Source organism: Nannobrachium achirus (genome assembly GCF_963921795.1).
Source record: "Nannobrachium achirus genome assembly, chromosome: 21".
Taxonomy (NCBI): Eukaryota; Metazoa; Chordata; class Actinopteri; order Myctophiformes; family Myctophidae; genus Nannobrachium; species Nannobrachium achirus.
In genome coordinates, this window is record NC_137828.1 from 38,631,474 (window position 1) to 38,655,775 (window position 24,302).

A 24,302-nucleotide genomic window follows, 5' to 3' on the forward strand; every position below is an offset into this window, starting at 1 on the left:
CCTCCCGATCTCGGACACTCTAACCTCAAGACCACAGAGTGTAGTAGTACGCCGAAGTAAATGTTACGTCAGCATCTTGGTTACCATGGCATTGTGTTCCGAGCCACTGTTGACTCCATTTGGGCACGGCTGGTGATGTCACTGATGACATCTACACAACTAATGTCCTTTATAAAGGCTCACAGAATAAAGACAATGAAGTTGACGCTCACACCTTGGACCAAAGAGTGTCATATCCTGTATTGACATAGCACTCATGTCCATATGGCTGGTGACATGTATTTAATGATTCACTGGATCTACAAGAGTGTCTTGAAAGTATTCGGGTTGAACAGAACTCTCAACCTGGTCTTTCTTGGACTCGACAATGCGGGGAAAACAACACTATTGCGAATGCTCAAAGATAACAGCCATGGACAACATGAGCCCACGGGCTATCCAACTTCAGAGGAGCTGACTATTGCTGGAAGACATTTTAAAACCTTTGACCTTGGCGGTCACACACAAGCACGAAAGATCTGGAAAGATTACCTCCATGCAATCGATGGCATCGTCTACCTGGTAGATTGTGCTGATCATGCACGGCTAGGAGAGGCTAAAGTTGAACTTGACGCCCTGCTAACGATCGAGACCACCGTCCCAGTCCTCATCCTGGGGAATAAGATAGATCGTCCGGAAGCCATCAGTGAGCAAAATCTCAGAGAAATGCTGGGCTTATATACCAGCACAACTAGAGTCCATCAGGGGCCACTGGAGGTTTTTATGTGCAGCGTGTGGAAGAGACAGGGATATGGGGATGGGTTCAACTGGCTCGCCAAAAATATTGATGATGATTAGGGTATTGTGGTAGAGGCCTATCACTGTTGATGAAGTCAGTCTTGTCCTAATATGGAGGGACGGGTGGATCTGAGGTGAATTCATAAAAAATATGAAACACATTCACTCACAATTATTATTAAAATATTACCACAATACAGCTCAGCCAATCAGTGTACAGACCGTAGGACCCAGGTTCAAATCCGACCCCAGCACCCCTGTCTTGGCTCAAATATCTCTGTCCTGTCTCTCTACAACGACCTATCTGAAATAAAGCATAAAACCTACTCAGGGTTCAAAGTCAAACCTGGGTCCCTGCACAAGTGCAGATGAACTGAGCCTGTTTTCTCTGGAGAAATAACATTTTGACCTTCAGGCAGTACCACTTGTCAACCAGTACTTGGTCATAACAGACCACAGGATGTGTCTCAATCACAGGATATGTCTCAATCAGGGGCACTGGAATTGATTTTAGGTAGGGGTTCTGGGGATGGCCTCCATGGGGGGGAGGTGATGTCTTTTTTTGCGCTTCATACAGACACATCTCCGCGAGGTGCACTGTTCACAACAAAGCCATGTCCATTATTATTACAAACTAACACAATAACAACCATACCCTATACAGCAGCAGTGTTACAAAGAAAGCCTGCTCCTGCATGCACAGACATTCTATGCACATGCATTACACGTAGATGTGTCAACCTCTTCTGGCTCATGTTTTAAAATGCCAACTGGTGAATGATTTGTCTGATATGGCAGCTGACAGGGAGGTACAGAGTAACAAACATCTCAACCTCTTTGAACAGCCACCCTCATTTGTGGATGCAATGCTGGAAGAACCCTGGGCATAGAATGAAAAATAACACCTGTGTGAAGTGAGCTAATACATTTTTTTTGGCTAATACATTTTGGCCATTTTCTTGCACTGATCGCCGCTCAGCACCTTCCCAATTTTGTGTTTGGGGTGTCTTTCTTCTTTTTGAGTGGTGCAAACCGCTCCTACATTTCACTTTGTGTGTATGAGCTCAGAACACCGATAGCCAAAATCTATTAGCTGAATAATAATAAACGCTTGCACACCTAACAGCTTTACTGCAGAAAACGTTGGTGTGACGTTTCGAGCTACACGCTCTTCATCAGACATCAGAAATATGGGCATCCCCATTGTTATGTACTAGAAGCTCAGCCGCCCTTTAGTCGGCGACTTGGCCAACTCGGGAACGATGTAAATAGGGAATGAATGCCGCACCCTTTAATGCAAATCTCATTATACCTGTTGTCAACCTGTTTTGACCATCTGTTTGCCTGTGTCCATTTATGCCCATATATGGAGATATCTGTCTGTCTGCGTCCATGTTATGCCCATATATGGAGATCTCTGCTCTTTGGGCGGCCAAGCGTCTAGTCGGGTGCCGGCCTACCCGGGAATGATGTACTGTAAATAGGGAATGAATGCCCCACCCTTTAATGCACCATTATAACTGTTGTCATAGGACCCGTTTTGACCATCTGTTTGCCTGTGTCCATTTATGCCCATATATGGAGATATCTGTATGTCTGCGTCCATTTTATGCCCATATATGGAGATCTCTGTATCTGTCTGTCTGTGTCCCTTTTATGCCCATATATGGAGATCTCTGCCCTTCGGGCGGCCAATCGTCTAGTCGGGGACCGGCCTACTCGAGAACGATGTAAATAGGGAATGAATGCCCCACCCTTTAACGCAAACCCCATTTATCTGTTTGCCTGTGTCCATGTATGCCCATATATGGATATCTCTGTATCTGTCTGTCTTCATCTTGAGCAGTGATACGCAGCCTGCTCGTCTAGTAGGGGACCGGCCTACTCGGGAACTATATCTCCATATATGGGCATAAATGGACACAGGCAAACAGATAAATGGGTTTGCATTAAAGGGTGGGGCATTCATTCCCTATTTACATATTTCTGTCTGCGTCCATTTTATGCCCATATATGGATATCTCTGTATCTGTCTGTCTTCATCTTGAGCAGTAATACGCAGCCTGCTTGCTTTGCCACCCATGGGGAATGATGCCCCTGCGGTTGTTAGGCAATACCCATCATACCCGTTGCTCGGTTACGTCATACTGATGACATTCAATACGTAACCATGGCATTTTTTGTTGACTCATGTGACGTACATGATGTCAGAGCCTGCCAGTCTTAAAGTTAGACTGGCAGGCAGGCAGGCATAGAGCTATACAGAAAATAGTCTGTGCAGTGTGTATGTGTGTGCGTGTGTACAACGCCTCGCAGCAAAGAGGTTTGGTGTAGAGGTAAAAAAGAGTGGACCAAGTACAGAGCGAAAGGTTTAGGATGTGGTTAGATATCTAAAAAATATGCATTAACATGAATCCAACATAGACAGCACTGTCAAACAAGTATATGAAGCCATCTATGAAATCTACAACACAATTTTATAATAATAATTTATATATATATTTAATTTATAATATAATAATAATACATCAAACAACAGCGCTTTTCTAGGTACCCAAAGTCGCTTTACAAAACAAAATAATAAAAACAACTTTAATTAAGAGAGATATTAAAAGGCTAAAAGGGACACAGAACCAATTTAAAATAGCAGAAAGGGATAGTAGAGTTAGGTAGGTAAAGCAAGTCTAAAGAGGTGTGTTTTGAGGGAGGCTTTGAACATGGCAAGGGTGGGGGCGGCTTTTATGTAATGGAGGGTCCCTGCGTAATTGTTCTCTCAGCTAAGGGGTCCTTGGCCTGAAAAGCGGTTAGCAGCAGCAGTAATGACACCGTGACCCTGCCCACACAAACAAATGCACTCACAAACACACCGACAATGAGGAATATGGATGCACAGTGCCACACACCCTGGGCCGGCAGTCTAGACTTTTTCATTTGAGAAAGTTCAGATCTTCTTCATGTTTTCTACCAAGGTATCCTTGCTAGTGTCCTCTTTTATGCTGTGCTCTGCTGGGGGGGCAGCATCACGGCCGATGACAAAAACCGGATCAAAAAATTTATTAAAAAGGCTGGCTCAGTGATTGGCCTCCCTCAGGATACTTTGGATATCACTATAGCCAAGCGAATGAGGACCAAATTGAACACTATTCTTTCCTTCGAAGGCCATCCTCTTTATAAGGTATTTAAGGACCTGCGTAGCAAGTTTAGCAACAGGTTTTTGATGCATATAATCTCTACTGAGAGAATGAAGAGATCCTTTGTTCCTGCTGCTGTTAGATTCCTTAACGTACACCGCTAGCTTTGTTTTGGGAGGGTGTTATGTTATGTCATTTATAAAGTCTGTTATTGTCACTTGCTGTGTATTTTATGTTTGTTATATGTTGTTATTGTTACTTGTGTATTTGTATTCGCTCTGGTGGCAAAACATGTTTCCCCTCGTGGGACTAAGCAATAAACATACCATACCAATGAATGCTGTACAGTGTACACCTAGTGCAGGGGTGGGCAACTTTGATGATGGAGAGGGTCACTATATTTTCACACTCACTCCAGAGGGCCCCAATGCATATACAGTCATACAGTCACAAATAGCAAAAACACACACACCCCTTCAAAGTCCAAATGGAAATGTATGCCTGCAAAGCATACCGTGCACGTACTGTATGCTCGCACAAACACACACACACACACACACACACACACACACACACACACACACACACACACACACACACACACACACACACACACACACACACACACACTGGGAGGCAACCTTCCCGCTCTGCTTGCGCACCGTAGAGATTTGCGCCTAAGCTGAACATGCATGCTGCCTGCACAGAGAGCAGGTGTCAGACCAAGGCGAGTGCCGAGCTCCCAGCTGACCTCAGATATATCACTGTCGGAAAAAAAAAAATACCAACCACAAAGACCCATAGCGAGGCTTATGTCATCAGAATGGACTTGTGTCTCCTGTCAGCACAGCCGGGCTTATAGCTGACGTCTGTCAAAAGGCTCTGGACCATGGTTGAGGATGAGGACAGGGGCGTCACAAGAGGGGGGGGAGTGGGACTGAGTTACTAGGGCCCAGGGTGGAGGGCCTTAATTATTTTATACTTTAGCTATTGAAAAATAGCAGATATACAAGCTCACAGCGCGGCTGCAAGCTTGTAGATCTGCTATTTTTGAAAAGTGTGTGCAAATCTACGAATATAAATGTATTTAATTTTAAGCGAACATATGTAACTCAAATTCTGCTTCTGTGGGGTCCCTGGAACTCAATATTTCGAGATGGGGATTTGTGGTCAAATACATATCATTTTGGGAGTCCTTCACATAAAAAGGTTTGAGCACCACTAACATAGAAACATATTTTTTTTTTTTTTTAAACGGAAGGATGTCAAGAAGAAGAAGAAGGATTTTAACTATTTAAAGACTTGCACAAATGTTCAAGATTTTTCAAAAAATAGCAGATCTACAAGCTTGCAGCGCCTTGTATATCTGCTATTTTTCAATAGTTAAAGCACAAAATAATTGTGCGGGGGCCCGCAGTGAATCCTTGTACCCAGGGCCCAGAATTTGGTGCGACACCTCTGGATGAGGATGAGGAGGATGAAGATTAGGAGTGTAAGGATTAGTGATGAAGATGATGATGATGGTGGAGATGAAGACTAGAAAGATGCAATTGGAAATTGCAAGTGTGGTTGCCGTGACGCGAGTCACACTTGCAAGTGAATTCCATCTCACCATTTGAATTTCCCCCATGCAAGTCAATGGAGAAAATTAATTCACTAATAATTTAATATAAATTAAACTATATATAACGTGTCTCTTTGCAAAATGCATGCAGACGTGTCCCGATGAAGCCAGGCGATTTGACGTATGGCCCGAAAGTGTGTGCCACCAAAACTGTGGGAGGAGTAGCGACGTAGCGTGGGTAAAATCAAGCCTGGAAAGATGGAAGGAACAAAGTCGGACAAGAACTATAGTGTGGTTACCCACACTGATTAGGATGAGGCTGAAGATTAGGATTAGGACGAGGATGAGGATTAGGAGGAGGAAAGACTAGGGCTGTCACAATTATTACATAATCGTCTAATCGTGATTTTTGGACATAATCGTGATTATTTTTCATAATCGTCATAATCGTTTCCATGTTGAAAAATGTTCATATATTTAAATAAAAGGTCAAAAATAGTGGAAATAGCAGATCTACAAGCTCACAACGCGTCGCATCGCGACACGTTGTGAGCTTGTAGATCGGCTATTTTCCACAATCAATGTTCTTTTTTAAGTATAAAGTTGTCAAATATGTCAGTAATTATGTGTCATATCTACCATGTGTAACTTAAAAGCAGAAATGTAATTGTCAACGACAAAAACACAATTAAATGTGTTTGAGTGACAAATAATCGTCATGTAAAATGTCATAATCGTGACAGCCCTAGGAAAGACGAGGATTGACATTAGGACGTGGATAAGGACAAGGATGAGAATGAGGGTGAGGGTCAGGATTTGGATGAGAAGGAGGGTGAGGAGGAGGTTGAGTGAGGAGGAGAAGGGTTTCACTGAGCCCACAGTTTCTTCCAGCTTGCAAAGCTATGGTCTACTCGTCAGCCACCTGGCCACCACAGTATGATGTTACGTAATTTTGCGTTACTTTCTCCTCATTGCCTGAGCCTTTAGCCGATGAGGGACCAGCCTTCTCGGAGACGTCACCACCTCAGCAAGGCTGGTCCACAAGGCACAAGCTGGTATAAAAGAACCGTGTCATTTCTTGTTGATCAAGCACAAAAAGTCAGCGGTCATGTTATGGCTGTTAGAGCCGGTCAATGCGACATGTCACTTATGGTGGCGCAGTGGCATCCATAATGCATAACACACGACATACTGTATGATGGAGGTGAGTGGAGAGAGGCAGGCAAAGAGGCAAAGAGAGAGAGAGAGAGAGAGAGAGAGAGAGAGAGAGAGAGAGAGAGAGAGGGTGTGATAAAATGTGAGAGTGGGAGAGAGACAAGGAGGAACAGACATTTTGATTGGTAGACAGCCACACAGAGATAGATAAGTAGATTAGATAACGTACATCGAAAATATATACTGTATATACGTACAGTATATATATATATATATATATATATATATTAAATCCAGAGTTAAAGATGTCAACAAGATGCGAGAATTGCGGAAGTAATCTGTAATCTTTTGTTGAACGTTGGAACTATATATATAAATATATATATATATATATAATCAAAAGCTATAAATCTAATAGTATTGGGTTACAAGGTGGTGACGTTTCACTGCTCAGAGGAGGCGACAGCAGAGGGCTCCCGGCGGCAGCCCCGCACGCCGAGGTCCCCGCCATGGAGTTTGGTTGTAAGCAACGGACGGAAAAAGCCATCGCCAAAGAAGCGACAGCCCCGACAGACCCCCGTGACATCTCGGGGGAAACGGGAGCAGAGGAACACGGGGATTGTTGGCACTGGCACTGAGAGCAGTATTCCTGTTATTACTACTAAAAGGGTGAGTGTGTTCGCCACCAGGTTCTCCCCTGATGTGGATGCTGATACTCTGCAGAACTATTTGACTGACAAGCTGGACAATGCTTCGGTGACATGTAGGAAGATCGAAACGACCAGCAGTCGTTTTAGTTCGTTTCATGTCACGGGGGACTGTAAAGAAGTGGCCGACATGTTCAGTCCACAGATATGGCCAGAGGGTGTTTTTGTGCGGCGTTACTACGAGCCCCGTGCTCACAGAGCCTCTCCTAGTAATGTACTAGTGGGGAGTGAGGAGCTGTCAGCTGATGCGCGCAAAGAATAAACCCGCCTAATTTTTAATGCTGGTGACATCATATAACTGTCGAGGACTGCGCCTAGGTAACAGCATGGGGGACAGAGCCCGACGTAGCGAGGTGGATAACCTGTTAAAAACATGTGATGTCTTATGTCTGCAGGAGACATTCCTCTCCAGACAGGATCTGGGGGGGTTAAACTCTGTGCACGAAAACTTTCACGGCACGGGGGAGTCTACAACTGATCTCTCTCATGGCATTGTGAGAGGGAGAATTCCGGGGGGCGTGGCCATCCTGTGGCACAAAAAGCTTGACTCCGTAATCAGTGTTATCCGTCTTGAAGTAGACTGGTGTATTGGTGTACAGATAAAAATGAATAGCAGGGAGTTTATTATTCTGAACATGTATACACCGTATGAGTCTAGACAAAATGATGATGAATATGTTAATAGGCTTGCATTTATTAGCTCCTTTATTTCTGATCACCAGTGTGCATGCATTTATGTTATGGGGGACATGAATTCTGACATTTCTGATAAGGATTCCTACTTTGCAAAGCATTTGGTTAGGTTTTGTAATGAGAATAATCTTGTGTTATCCAGTCAAGAGCTTCTGCCTGCTGTCAGTTATACATATTATAGTGAAGCTCACAGTACAACTAGCTGGCTGGATCATGTTATATGTACTGCAGATGCGCATGCAGCACTTGGGTCTATGAATATACTGTATGAAGCTACCACTACTGATCATTTTCCTGTGGAGATGACTATTGATACTGGCAAGATACCAGAGTTGGCTAAAGATAATGGTGGGGAGGGTGTGGCCAAGATAGACTGGGCAAAGCTCTCCACTGAGGATGTCTTATTGTACAGTGGAAGAACAGATGCTCTCTTAAGTCAAGTTCACTTGCCTATGGATGCCTTTGTTTGTGGTGTCAATTGTAATGATGCCAACCACCGTAATGACCTCTGTGTTATGTATAGTGGTATAGTGGATGCTCTCACTGTGGCCAGCAAACCTCTGTTCACTCATGCTAGAGGGCCAAATAAAATCAAGCCGGGTTGGAACAAATATGTAGCGGGCCACCATGAAGTAGCCAAGGCAGCCCATAGGGCCTGGGTTATGGCTGGGAAACCGAGACAAGGGCCTGATCTAGAGTACAAAAAAGTAACAAATGCTAGATATAAACAAGCTGTGCGGGCTGTGGGAAAGAATGAGCAAACCCTGAGAGCAGATTCCATGGCTGGGAAACTGCTAGGTAATAATGCCAATGGATTTTGGAAAGAGGTCAAAAATATTAACAGGTCTAAAGCAGCACTGCCATGTAATATTGATGGTGTGTCTGGTGCTGAAAATATAACTGAATTATGGAGAAAGCATTATGATGCTCTATTCAACTGTGTTAAAAGTGAACCCTTTTGTATTGGCAATATAGAGGAGGAAGGTGTACTCTTCAGACCTAACGAGATCTATCAAGCCATAAGGCAACTAGCTGATAACAAAGCCAGTGGCATGGATAATATTACAGCAGAGCACCTTAAGTTAGCCAGCCCTAGAGTCGCAACACTGCTGTCCATCTGCCTTACAGGACTGATGTCGCATGGTATCTTGCCAGACTCCATGCTCACAGTTACCCTAGTGCCCGTCATTAAGGACAAGGCTGGTAAGGTAGGGAGTATGGTCAATTATAGACCCATTGCCTTAGCCAGCATACTGTCCAAATTACTTGAAAGGGTTCTACTTGATAGGATAGATGTTTTTATCCGCACCACAGACAATCAATTTGGATTTAAGGCGAAACATAGTACAGACTTATGTATATATGCCTTAAAAGAAGCAGTAGAAACGTATAGAAGACATGGCTCTACTATGCTGGTAGGTTTTATTGACGCTTCCCAGGCTTTCGACAGAATTAATCATCACAAGCTCTTCGTTAAACTTAAGCAGAGGGGTGTGCCAGGATGCATCATACGCATCCTGGCTTACTGGTATGCTAACCAGAATATGAGGGTGAAATGGGGGAACAGTTTCTCCTCGCCCTTTAGTGTAGGTAATGGGGTCCGGCAGGGGGGGCTTTTGTCCCCAGCCCTCTTCAATCTCTATATGGACGACCTGTCTAAGCAGCTGGGAGGGTGTAGGACTGGCTGTGTGATAGGAAACACTTTGATTAACCATTTTATGTACGCAGATGATTTGGCCATCGTTTCTCCTAGTAGTGCAGGGTTTCAGCAGCTACTGAACATATGCTCTGAATATGGGGTTAAGTTTGATGTCAAATACAATGCCAAAAAGAGTGTGGTTATGATATGCAGGACCAAGGAGGACCTGAAACTCAATTTTCCTTTTCCTGTATTTTATTTGTCTGGTCATACCCTTGCTGTGTGTAACAGTTGTAAATATTTGGGGCACATTATTAATGACAAGATGGAAGATGATTTGGACATGCACAGACAGAGACGTATGTTGTATGTGCAGGCTAACATGTTAGTCAGGAAATTTTTCTACTGCTCAGATGAGGTCAAGGTGAATTTGTTCAGAGCTTACTGTACTCCTTTATATACAGCTCCCTTATGGGTGAACTATAAAACAGAGAGTATGCGCAAGCTTAGGGTAGCGTATAACGATGCACTCAGGATCCTCCTGAAGAGGCCTAGGGGTGGCAGTGCTAGTCAGCTGTTTTGTGACTCGGGTCTCACCACCTTCCAGGCTCTCCTGCGAAACCTGATGTATAGCTTTAAAAGTAGACTTGATGGGTCTCAAAATGAGGTGATTAACATGTTGATCAATCCGAAGTACAGCTCTGTAAGATATCGCTCACATATGTGGAAACATTGGTATGAGTGTCTTTTATAGATGTTTTTATTTGTTCTTTTTAGATCTTTATTGTCTTAACGAATTTATATTGTTTTTTAACTGTTTGTTTGTCTACCTTTGGCTTCGGCTGTAATAAAGTTTTGATTGAATGGGGAGGATCGAGGATGCCCTCAAAAAGGGGCTCTGATTTCACTTGTCAGTGTGGTATTCCCCTAATCAAGCAGTTCCTACCTGACCCCCCCCACCCCCACCCCCACCAACACCCCCTAGCATTCAGTAATAACATGCCACCACATACCCACTATTGACGCTACGCCTGCATATTAACTATGGATACAATTTTGCAGCCGTGCTAATTTCTGCATATTTACACGTCTAGTGTCTAGTGGTGATATGTTGATTTATTTCCTAATTCAATAAAAACATAAAAGAAATATTTAGTGAAACACTGTCACATCCTGCAAAAGTATCTCGACAGAAATATTGACTTATTCAACCTTATTTCTGTGTGCGCAGCGTTGCATACGGCCCTGTCCTTTTGGCATTGATGGGAGTCTACCTATGCTAATTAGGAAGCTAATTGGTATTTGTGGAGTGTCTACCTACAGTATGCTAATCAGGATCATCTGGCACAACCTTTCAAGTTACGAAGAATTTTAAGATGATATATTGGTAAATTAAGCCCAATATTCTTCATTTGAACGAGTGCTTCCAATGTGCATGGCCATCTTGAATTCAAATCTACAATATAACCAGTAAGAAAAACTTTCAAATAATTGTAATAAGTAAAAAGTACAAAGATTTGCCTCTGAGATGTACTAGAGCAGAAGTATAGAACCTTTGAAATACTCCAGTAAAGTACTTGAGTAAATGTACTTTCCACCACTGGCTAAAGTACAGAGTTTGATTACATATTATGATCACAATCACGTGACCCTGCACGGTCAAATCTTCAGTTTTAATTGAACTTCTGATTGCATTGGCATGTTATGTGCTAAAAATTACTGCTTTCAGATCAAAATTGTCACTTCTCCCACTAAGAAAGCAGGCAGGCTACTCTTTGTTTATTATTGAAGAAAGGCACAACATTTTTCCATTTTAAAATCTGCAGATGACTGTATGTCCAAACAAGGGTATGACGTGATTTTAAACTCACTTATCTAGCACGTGCACACATAGACATCAAAGGGGGCTTGAGCCCCTGCCCTTTTATCTGTCTGTAAAAAGTGCCCTCTCCAGACCATGAATGCAGTTTTAATATGGTGAAAGAAATGCAAATGCCCCCTTTCCATGCCATACCTGAAGGCAGCATTCAAGAGAATTGCCTTGTCCAAACTCTCCTGAACTTGAATGCAGCATCTTATGTTGAAAGAATTGCCCTCTCTGTGTAGAAATCCATGCCGTTATACGTATTGACTTTGACGTATTATGCTTAGTTCAGTGTGGTGTCAAGCACCGAAAATAGCCGACCTCCAAGCTCACAACGCGTCGCAGCATGACGCATTGTGAGCTTGGAGGTCTGCTATTTTCGATATTTTCACCAAAGGGCCCTTTTAGGAATTTCAGCCCCTGCCTCTCTAACATTCTCTGCACGTCCCTGTCACTTTTTATGTTCCTTCATGCATGCAGTAGGCACCCTTTTCACATTGGCCTATTATAGCGCCACCAGGACGCCACAATAACCTACCTGACCTGGCGGAGACCTGTGCTCGGAAGAGCACTGCTTCTAGTTGCCAATTATAATGCTTCTGTCCATTGGTAAATCTTTTATATTCTGTTTCTGCACTTTATGTGCCTGGGTCAGATACGTTCCAAAAAGGTTATAAACAGGCTGCAGGAAATGACTGGCTCATCTACATTTCACTATTTCACTATTTGAATATGGAAACGATTATGACGATTATGAAAAATAATCACGATTATGTCCAAAAATCACGATTAGACGATTATGTAATAATTATGATGTGCTGCTTCAGTCTATTCAGTAAGAATCAGGCTAACCAAAGAGTAATATCTGTCATTACTGTATGTAAATTATTGTTGCAGAAAAACTAATTAGATCCTAATGATTTCTGTAAGAGCAACAAATTAGTGACTGTGCTTTTATGGCCCAAATTCCACTGACACAAATGGACATACTGTATATCGTCGCTGTCAGGCAGAGACCTTGTATCTCCATAATAATTTTTAGAATTTTTTTTCGTACACTGATCATCCCCTGTATCACTACTTTGACCTCATGCCATCGGGGCAAAGATACAGAACCCTGAAGTGGAAAAAGGTTGCGTGTCATTCCCCAACTCTCTCTCCCTATTTCCTGTCTCACTACACCAGTGGTTCTCAAAGTGAGGTCCGGGGAATCCCAATAGCAGTGAAGCAGTAAAAGTATACTGCTCTAAGTAATACTGCAGAAATACTCTGTTAGGGTGCACACACACCAAAATATGGTCGCCAGCGGATAAACTATTTTGGTGAGCGGCTGACTAAAAACGCAGAGAGTGCATTCTGTCCCAAAGCTGCAACGCGCCTGTCAGTCACTTCCAGAACCCTCCCCATTCCGCCTTCGACTCACCCGATTGGACAGAGGGGAAAAACCGGAGCTCCAGCATAAACGCAAGGTCGGCGCGGCGCGCAGATATCCTCCAGGCTGGAGGGTGATAAATTATTTTCGTGCTCAGCCGACTGTTTTCCACAGCCAGTGGATGCTCCCGATAACCAATGACAACCACTTGTCACTTCCTGAGTCTTGGAACGGTCTACCCTTCGACTCACTCGATTGGACAGAGGGGAAAAAGCATAAATGCAAGGTCTGCGTGCAGAAATCCACTACTGGCATGAAACCTCTCCATTCCCATTAAAATGCTTTGGTAGAATGGAGAATCCACTCTCATAGGTACTTTGCTGTGGCCGTGCCCTACAGAAGGTTAAGAAATGTATTTTATTCTACTACATTATCATTGGACACCTCTTTACTCATTGGATTACCCACACTGTCCATATTAACAATATTCAAGACAGACAATTGTACAAGTCCCTCTGATCCGAGTCCAAGTCGAGTCACAAGTCATTTGGTCCAAGTCTCAAGCAAGTCTCAAGTTGTTCTGTTGTGGGCAAGTCAAGTCGAGTCGAGTCAAAGGTTATGTTAAGTCAAGTCGAGTCGAGTCACAAGGTTGTCATTTCAAGTCGCGTCGAGTCGAGTCGCGTCGAGTCGAGTCACAAGGTTGTCAAGTCAAGTCAAGTCACAAGGTTGTCAAGTTGAGTAAATGATACCTCTGTGACCATAACTATTAGGTAATTAACATTCAGTAGGAAAAAAAACAGTAGCCTAACACCAAGCCTACCCTCTGACCATAATACTCTATCATGGCAGAGGTTCTCAAACTTTTAAATTCCGAGGTCTCTCTCCCCTAGAACCAAATGGATTTGGTTGTACACTGTCAGTACAGACCTGTAAGAGTCAATTTAGTAGCCTGATTTCAGACTCAGCTCACGCTTTAGTCTGAAACTGTGCTCCATTCTGAGCGATTTACGGGGGACTTTTTCCGCGCGCGAGTGATCGCGACGCACGGTGATCGAGACGCACGGTGGACGCGACGCACCGTCGGGGAGTGTGTGTGTGATTGTGTGTGTGTCTCTGTCTGTGCCAGTGACTGCTTCCACACAGAACTGCGACCAGAAACTTGTAATCAACATTAAACAGCTTGGTGAAATCAGTGCGCTCGTGCGTGTGTGTGTGTGTGTGCCTTCCTCTGTGTGTGTGAACTTCGTTTGAATCGTTTCAACTGCTGCGCGGATTGGACATTCGTTAGACCCACCCCACCCCCACCCCCACCCCGCGCGCTCATTGGACAGCCGAAAATAAAAACCGATTCATGTACTAAGCTCCAGACCAGAGAAAGAGTCCACTCTGAGAGTGGGCGGGGTCTCTGGTCTGGAAGCAGGCTATCAATTTAGACCCCTGGTATATCCTCTGAAAAAAGAAAAAAAAATAGACTACAAAACTGCTACAGGCCTATTGCTTTAAAAACAAAAACAAACAAGACACAATAATCTTAACGTGCATGTTTTGTTTTGTACTACTAGTACTGTATTTTAAAGTCATTTCTCATCAGGCACAAATTTAGCTGCCTACTCCACGACACGTGCATCATTTGTTTTGCTGGCATGGGGTCCCATTCATGACCGCAAGTAACCCCAAGTTACACCAAATTTCGTAACCCGTCGTAAACTATAGAATGACTACGCAACCACCACAGGCTGGCAACACATTTCTGGTCGGTCACATTTGTCTGTGTAACATTACGGTCCATGTTGCGCGGATGCATGCCTCTTCAGGCTCCTGACGCTCCAGTGAAAAGCTCCCAAGAATAACAGTGGAGTGGAAAACTTGTCGGAGGCTAAATGAAAAGGAATAAAGCTTTTGCGTGGGAGTTATTTAGTGAAGTTCTTAACCCTGCTGACGACTGGATGTATGTTATGAAAAGTGAGAAAGTGTTGGAAGGAGGCTTGCTACCATGAATGGATATATTATTTATGCAGTCACAGATCAACGTTCGTGACAGTGGTGAGTGACATTGTTGTCTTATTAATGTTCAAAACACGATCGACCGACAGTATATCACCAACACACACATGCACACGCGCACACACACTTAGTTCTAATGTTATCTTCTTATGTTTGGTTTCACTTGTCTTCATGCGCAGTCTTCAAGTGGCGGATAAAGTTTGACTCTGTTTACCATCGGAGTGGAAGTTTTTATATGCAAACTGCACTACTTTTGGAACTGCAGTGGAGGGCTCGGGGGCAGCAGTAGCCATTCGTGCTGTGTGTGTCTGGTGCCCAGTCTGATCATAGTGTTTGTCTGCTTCCGTGCTTGTGCTCTTGCTTACATGCCTGTCTCCAATCAATCAAATCAATCAATCAATAAAAGTGTGAACCTAGCGTGGCGTTCAGTGGCGTAGCGGCAAGTCGTCCGAGTCAGCGTGTCTCAAGTCGAGTCGAGTCGGGAGTCATTGTCTTCCAAGTCAAGTCGAGTCTCAAGTTTTTGTCCTTATGTCCGATCAAGTCGCAAGTCGTCAAAAAATATGACTCGAGTCCGAGTCAAGTCGAGTCATCATGACTCGAGTCCAATTGTCTGATTCAAGATGCCTGCTGTCCATTGTTGTATACTGATGTTTAAAATAGGTTTAAAGTGGTTAGACAGATTTTGATGCGTGACCCCCCTTAATACAACCCTCAAGAACCCCTGGGGGTCCCCAAGCCCCACTTTGAGAACCACTGGCCTATGGTGCCAGTACTCCCAGAAACACTACTGCAGAGAACCATTCCAAAACAATTTCTTCCAAGCCAACAAATGACCTGACTTTAACAGGATAGGAGCTGTGTTTCCTAAATGCCCTTTGAAATAACACTCTAATATGTGTCTGAATCTCACCCAGAGCCAGTCATTTCGCATGGTACCACTTTAGACCACAGCTGAAATAACTTTTTTTTTTTTTTTCTTTAAAATGTGATAAAGCCACAAAAGTATTTCATAAATATCAGGCTACATTTCACTTAAACGCCAGAGCTTAACTCTGCTTGTAAATAAGACTTTTTTTAATTAATGTGAGAGATTGGGACATAATTATGTTGGTCCTCCCAGAATACAGCTAACATGCTAGTTTTCACCACCCTGTGTTAGCCATTTGTAGCCAAATGCGGTAATATCGGCGCTCCATTACCTAGCGTTGCAAATCACAGTATTTATCCCGTTAATGTAGTGCCACGTATGTTCCAAATGAACCACGTTACGTTGTTATAATGATTTAATCTATTATTTATTTATTTATTATTCAGCCGTTGACTGTTCTTCTTCTCGACTTTTGGGGGAAAAATGATCAGTTTCCTGCCTGGACCGGATGGCGAGGAGTGTCCTTTGTCACTGGGTTAGCTTAGCTTTAACTTAGAGCAGTGTGTCATCGTAAACTATCTAGTTTTAACGTTCAGAGCGTTTTCTTTTTGGACAATAAAAACATTCACAGCCAGGAAAAAAATCCATCAGAAGGACACATGGAATGCTCGTTCACTCGCCGTCGGAAAATTGACTTATTAGACTATTCTAGATGACTGGCTAACGGCTAACGCTAACGTTAGCTAGCGCTAGCTGCAGGCTAACGTAGGCATCTGTTGTATAAAACGCGACCAAACTCTATTTTTGCTCTTCTACAAGCTCACAACGCGAGGCGGTTAAGCGTAGCCTGTAGATTGTGGTTCATTATCAGAGTCAGATGATCCTTCAATCTGACTGAAGTTACACAAACACTCGACGATGTTATATAAAGCACAGTTAGCCGACAGGCTAACGGTGTTGCGCACGTAATAAATTCACTTCAACCTCGTGTTGAGCAGTTAAACCTATTTGCTACGTACGTCTACAAAAACGTTCATATTTCAAAGATAAAGTGCTTACTGAAGTCTCACAGATGTCACAGTATGGTACGCTCAAGCAGAATTACCCGTATCTTTCGTATTGTTTAATAAACAGCATTTTAATCCGATCAGACGCCATTTTCTGTTGTTTTTCAGCCATGCGACCCCATCGGTTGCGAGGTGTACTGCACTTAGATACATTAATACTGTAAGAGCCATTTGAGCCTCATTTCTTATTCTGATGACATCACTGAAGGGGAGGGCATTGTCAAGTCCTAATTGCCTGGGTAGCCTATTTAAGTGGGTCTGTAACAAGCAACAGGTGTTGTCTGATGAGAGAGGAAACAGTTTTCGACTGTGTCTCACAAGTGCTGGACTGGTCTTTGGCCTAAATGTCGACTGTTTGTTTGTTTATTTACGTATTTTACTGTATGCAAAGTATAGGGCTTTGAGCAGAATAAATATAAGATTCATGAACTCAAGGACAAGTTTGGGACTTCAGTTATTTAGAGCACACGTCTAACTTAATCCTGCCATCGGCAACCAGTAGTGCTCCAGGTATTGGACCTGGGCCCTACAAATACCTTTTTAAGGAAACGACGACCGATCGGATTAAAATGCTCCTCGTTAAATAATACGATCATTACGGGACATTCTGCTGGAGCGTACCCTATGGTGACATCCGTGAGCCTTCACTAAGCAATTTATCTTTGTAATCTGACCGGTTGTGTAGACGTACGTAGCAAATTGGTTAAACTGCTCAACAGCAGATTGTGTTGAATTCACGGTTGGCGCAGCGTAGCGTCTTTACATTTAGCCCAATAATGCTAATCTACAAAGCAATAACTAAAGTTTAAAACATACATAAACCACTTTAGCCCTATGTTATACCAAGGCTATTTGAAAATAGCCGATCTACAAGCTCACAACGCATTGCGGTGCGACGCGTTGTGAGCTTGTAGATCTGCTATTTTCAAACATTTTGTACTTTTACTTTTGGTACTTTAAGTACATTTGGATACCAATACTTTTGTACTTTTACTCAAGTACATTTTTAATTCTGGACTTTTACTTGTAACAGAGTGATTCTACATTGCAGAATTGATACTTTTACTTAATTATAAAATGTTGGTACTTTTTCCACCACTGTGTAAACGTTTGTGTTCTCATGCCAATAAAGCTTCTTTGAATTGAAGATTGAATTGAAGATTGCTCCCCATGTGGCGGAGTCAGGTCATTGCAGGTTAGAAATTTATTTAAAACTTGAATATCTCAAAAGTCCTATTTCAGCATGGCATCATTCTATAAGCCATATCTTCAAAACTGTTGGGTCAATCTCCACAACCAATATATCATTTTGTAGCTATGATCCCCAGCTTTCAAATGAAATGAAAAAATGAAAATGAAAAAAATTGCAATGACTGGCTCTCAGTGAGATTGGGACACATATAGAGACCAATATTTTTAAGTTTTTTAATGACCTGTGACATGTCAACATGACAATTCTTCTCACAGTCTCACTTGTCTTTAATGCTTTGAAAGGTTCAAAGCTATCATTTCAATTTAGAAAGGGAGGAGGGGAAGTAGAAAGTAGACAAAAGTACAGAGATGGCCATGGAAACATACTTGACTTTCAAAGCAATTTAGAAAATGGGTTACGAATAGCTCCATTTACACCTTACCTCTCAGCTTTCCTACTTACTATTTGAATAAAATAAAATAAAGTTTAAAGGGATGAGAGCTAACCATAAAAACACAGCATGTGTTCTCCATCGTGTCTACTGCTAGTATACATTTAGTATTTCGTTTATGGTAATATTATTGACCACTCATTTTGTATGTCCGTGGAAAAAATATAGTTTGAGGAAAATGTCCATCACAAGCCCAGGAGCTGATGACCCTTGTACATGATGTTAATCATGTACTTTAGTTCTCAAGTATTTAGTTCTGGTTCCTCAGTCATTTCTATGTTTTTATAGGTGTTTCTGCAGGCTTTGTATAACATAGTGGTTCAACAAGCAAGTGGTTTCAGAGTTACTTCAAGGTCTGCACGGTACTCTCTCATAGGTAGATTATTTTTCCGGTCCGGTGTCATGGGCACGGTCAAACCAAAGTACGTAGTGTGTATGTATGTATATATATATATATATATATATATATATATATATATATATATATATATATTATTTATTTATTTCTTTATTTCTTTTTGAGAAATCCGCAAATGGCAGATTTCTAAAAAAAAGCGCTCCATTCCCATTGAATGCATTGGCAGAATCCGCGTATCAGCTGGCAACCATACTTTGGTGTGACCATGCCCTACAAGTAAAAGTCCGGAATTCAAAATGTATTTGAGTAAAAGTATGAAAGTGTTGGCATCAAAATGTACTTAAGTACGAAAGGTATAGCAGATCTTCAAGCTTACTTTTACACTGGATCCCAATAGTCCTTGAGGGGGTTTCAGAGGGTCCCAGCAAAATGTAAATACAGCATCAAAATGTGTAAAACAACTTTAACCTTATTCTCCGGCTATTTGAAAAGAAGCCAATCTACAAGCTTACATTTGGGGGTCTTTGAAATGAAAACGTTTGAGAACCACTGCTCCATACGGGAGGCAGGAGCTACCGATAAAGGCAAGAAAAGCCTGGAAAAAAAGAAGAAAAAAACAGCATCAAATTTCAGCAAGATTTCATGGTCACTTATTCATCCAATTACTTGTCATAGAAGTTAGTACATACTGTATATACTTTTGTTGTACTCGAAGATAAAAAACAACAACACATAAATCAGTAGTATTATTTAGCCTATTTCCCAGCCTATTAATTTATTTTGATTTGAAATGTGGATGGCGTAATGCGGCTCATTGTTGCAGTGAGTGCTTCACGGAAAGACAAATTGAGTGTGAAATGTACTTTTACAATGAGCAACTTGAATTAGTTCACATTTTTATAATTTGCTCAGGGTACACACAGATGACAGGATCTGGTGTTACTGACATGCTGAGTCATCAATATCCTGTGTTAACATGGTAAATATGAACAATGGAGGATGGCTTTGAACCAAGGTGAATTCAATTACAACAATATGCTGTACAACTAAAGCTTTGGAAGGAGGAAAAGATGAATTCAACCACATAACGTCCTTATTCAGATCATGTCTTAATACTAAAGGCAAACATTTGGTGAAAATGGATGAACATTTTGCGAAATAGGTGATCTACAGTACAAGCTCACAATGCTTTGAATGCAATGCATTGAATTTGTAAGTGAATAGATGGAACACGCGCGCTGCATGTTTACTATGAACAGTAGATGCACAAACTTGGGAAACTCAACAATTATGTGTTTCAGGAATCAGGATACAGATCACGGATATAAGAAACATCGTCTCTCCATGTGTGGCGACTGCCAATTGTCACAGACACTGAACAGAATTTAGCCATTTATGGACATTACAGAGGCTTCCAAATATGAACACAAGCAGTTTACATTTGTAACCAAGCTGTGTAATAGCAATGCTTAAGACATTGCTACTTTAGCACTTTATTCCTCTTCCAGACTGTGGTCCAATGTACAACCTACTTCTAAAATGGTCACTTCTCTACTGTCCTCATCAACAACAACATCTGGTGTAGCTGTAAGATCTATCTACCTATCTATCTATCTATCTATCTATCTATCTATCTATCTATCTATCTATCTATCTATCTATCTATCTATCTATCTATCTATCTATCTATCACTTTGACCTTTCACAAAACAAATTCCTCTGTAGGTTAGTTTTTTGAGAAAAAATGCTGGTATGAATGCGACATAGCTCTGTTTACACAATGCTGTACCCCCTCCAACTGCACTATTATGACAGTTGCTTTGGCAATGTAAACGTATATTTTCTCATGCCAATAAAGCTTCTTTGAACTGAATTGAATTGAACTTTTCACTTTTCATATTCTATCACTGGAAAGCATTTTACTGTGCCAAATTGGACAAATCTAACCTAACAATCACCTTCACAAATCAACACGTAATACATTTCTGTGAACTAAGACCTTTCACCAAACAAATTCCTCAGTAGGTCAGTTCACCGTTGCTACTGTATGTAAGGAGATCTATCACTGGTAATATGATAACATTTTATTGTGCCAAATTGGAGAAATCTCAATGCAAATCCACCCATACAACTCAACACATTTTTGTGAATGTCATATTGAATCCTACCGTTCCACGCAGTTATCGGTTATCGGTTTTTGCTTGGTCTCTTTATTGTAGTACGTACTGTATGTTGTTAGAAGACATGATTAATACAACAAAAACTATCCATTTTGAACCCACTGAATTGTGTCTAATAGTTGACATATCTTCGATGATTGATCGTTATTACGCAATCACTTAAATGCAAATTGCACTGTACAAAAAAATTATAATCGAATGTAAAATAAACTGCCTTGTACATTATAGCTTTGTACCATCAGTAGCACTCAAATATGACACATCCAGCTGCCAAGCAGAGCTGTCTTTTAATGGAAATACCAGACTGCATTAGAAGTTACATCATCTACTTCAACCTGAGCCACGCTGGCGGAAACAAGAGAAGTGCTACCGCATCGGGTCACCAAGCCCCCACACTTGCAGTCTTATTCTGTTTTTAAATAAGTTCTATTCCTCACCCTTCGGTTTGCTTTTACAGCCATTACCTAAATGATAGACATGGTTATTAATGCTAGACCGGCTCTATAAGATGTCCCTTTACCTTACCGCCCAGAGCCAGTGGACTTAAGAAAACTGTAATGTAACAGAGCTATTGCAATACTGTGCTTCCCCACCACGTTTGCCGCTAATTAGAAATACATTTCGTTTTAAAAAGAAACTTACAGTAATGAAGCAATAATCAGAAAGGAAAATAGATTAGATTGTATGGGTAGGCCTATTCTCAGAATATGTTTTATTCTTATTTTACCTTTAAGGTACATTTCTTTCTCTAATAGTTTTTTTGTTTTAGTTTTTTCCCCCCACTAACATTGACCATGCTGCAGTATATTGCATTTTATCCAGGAAGAATAGTCTCCACTATGATGTATGCTGTTCAGGAAATGTTTAGATATATTTATTTCCGCCAGTGATGATGACATGCTCAAAATGGGAACCCCAGGGTTAAAGTGTTTTTTCTCCTTTTTTATATTACCACTTTAACCCTCTAGCGTCCATATTCGGAGAACTTTAGCCAAAAATAGCAGATCTGCAAGCTCACAACACCTCGCGCTGCTAGGCGCTGTGAGCTTGTAGATCGGCTATTTTCGGCAAAGAGGTTTAGGGTAGAGGGGAAAAAGAGCAGACTAAGTAGTAAGTACAGAGTGAAAGGTCAAGTTTATTAACTATTGACGGTTCAAGTGGTTGAATATCTGAAATTGACATGAATCCAAAATGCGCTGATGATTGTGCTGAAACAATATGAATAATGAAACTATATGAATCTATAAGGTTGTGGGGGTCCCTGCTTCATCTCTCTCTCAACTAAGGGGTCCTCGGCCTGAAAACTTTGAAGACCTCTGGTGTACAGTATCAGCGGCATCAGACATTAGAGAGTGTTTGGTACAGGGAGCAGTTGTCACAGGTTTCCACTGGATGGTCAGTGATGTGTGTAATGTTCAGTTGGCTGTCCAGTCAGTTCCATCTGACTGCCTTATCTCCCTTGTATGTGCGTGTGTATGTGTGTGTTTGTGCTACAAAAGTTGCTGCGTGTTTGTTGCAGAAACATGAGGGTTTTTTCCCCCACCAAGTTAGGTACAAATGATCTTAAGTCATGTGAACAATGAGTGTCAAACTGCTTTTTGATATTCCATATTGTTTGCTGTATTAAATTGACTTCCAGAATTAGTGGGAGCTATGGGCCTATTTCTAATCTAATCAATCTTCTTGTTGATTGGCCTCTAGAGAGTACACATCCAAAAGTACTTTCACTTCTGCCCATGGGTCCCTCAAATGTGAGACGTTGCACCTTAGAAATACAACCCACAACGACGCACACAGGCAACCGGCCTAACTGGCCTGGTGCAGATATGCGATCAACTGTAATTCACTAATCTCCACAAACACACACCGACCAGAACAGACTCTTTCATGTCCACAAACTCATGAAATGTTGCTTTCCTTTCAGAGAGAACAGGCATATCAAGGTGAAGCTCATTAAAAGGAACAGCAGGGGTCCACAGCATTCAGATACAATCTGTACCGTCTTCAGATAATGAATCTGTCCCTGCTGCAAATCCATTTTCAAGATTTAGTTCACCCAAATGGAGTGTGGGAAAAGTTCTAAAATGTTGTACTTAAAGGGATGTGTCACTTTCAAAAAGACTTTAGGTCATTTTATCGTCTAATGGGTTTTTTGTGAGCAACCCAGACAGTTTTTAAGTTGCTCAATTCAGTATTTATGAGATTCATCAAAAACACCTGTCCTTGGTTCTGGTGACTCATACTGTCGTCCTAATACGTGAGCTGGCCGTGTTTTTTTTTTTTTTCGATAACTTTTTTTCATTTATTGTTAATACATTTCTCTTTGTATTTAATTCTTTTCATTTTCCAAAATAAATATAAAAAAATATATAAATGAAAAAAGTAATTGAAAAAACACGGCCTGCTCAAACATTAGGAGGACAGTATGAGTCACCAGAACCAAGGATGGGTGTTTCTGATGAATCTATCATGGTTAAAATGATGTTTGAAGTTACAAGGAAGGGTCTGATGAAATGAATATCAAATATCTAAATTTGAATTGAATTTAGCAACTTAAAAACTATCTGGCGTGTATCAATACTGCAATGTAGAAATACTCTGTTACAATAACAAAGTCTGGTAATCAAAATGTAATTGAGTAAGGCTGCACTCACACCAAAGTACCTATGAGAGACTAGGCCTGTCCTCTAAAAATCGACAAATCGACGCATCGTTTTAAGCCCCCGGAATCGACGCCAATTGTTTGAGTCGAGCCGTCAAAAATATATTATTTTTTATCACACCGGTGCGGTATGAGAGCGCTGGACTGTCATGTTCTTCCTATTTAGTCCATACTTCCTACTGCTTGCAACTAGACTTAAAAATAAAACCAGTTCACGTGACTTGAAAGTTGCCTTGATCATATAACAAGCGGCTCTTATTTTGAAGTTAACCGCTTTGAGAGGAAATGCGTCGACGTGTTGTTATTCTAGTTGTTAAATCTGACCAAGAAGCAGCAGCGCAAATCGATGCGCTTTCACTCACTGTGCCACTGAGTGTGGCTCTGTGGTGGAGGACTGCGGTGGAGTAGAGGACTTCTTAAAAAGTTTTAGATTACGACAATTAGCTTGCATTGCGATGCAGCCGTGTGCCGTTCTGCATCGACGCAGTGATGTTACATTATTGTTACCTTTAGCCTACTTTGGTGTTGTTTTTCCTCCTGAAGGAACGGGGCTAAATCGTTAGCATGCTAGCGCTTTAGCCCTGTTCCTTTAGCCTTGGAGAGGCATAAAATCATTAC

General features: G+C 41.7%; 1 protein-coding gene across 1 annotated transcript; it reads left to right on the plus strand.

Moving 5' to 3' along the window:
- Positions 1–276: 276 nt before the first annotated feature.
- Positions 277–837, plus strand: LOC308306714 (small COPII coat GTPase SAR1B-like; the record flags this gene model as incomplete). Its single annotated transcript, XM_080751758.1, has 1 exon — positions 277–837. The coding sequence occupies one exon, from the start codon at positions 277–279 to the stop codon at positions 835–837; it is 561 nt and encodes a 186-aa protein (XP_080607884.1).
- Between the last annotated feature and the right edge of the window lie 23,465 nt (positions 838–24,302).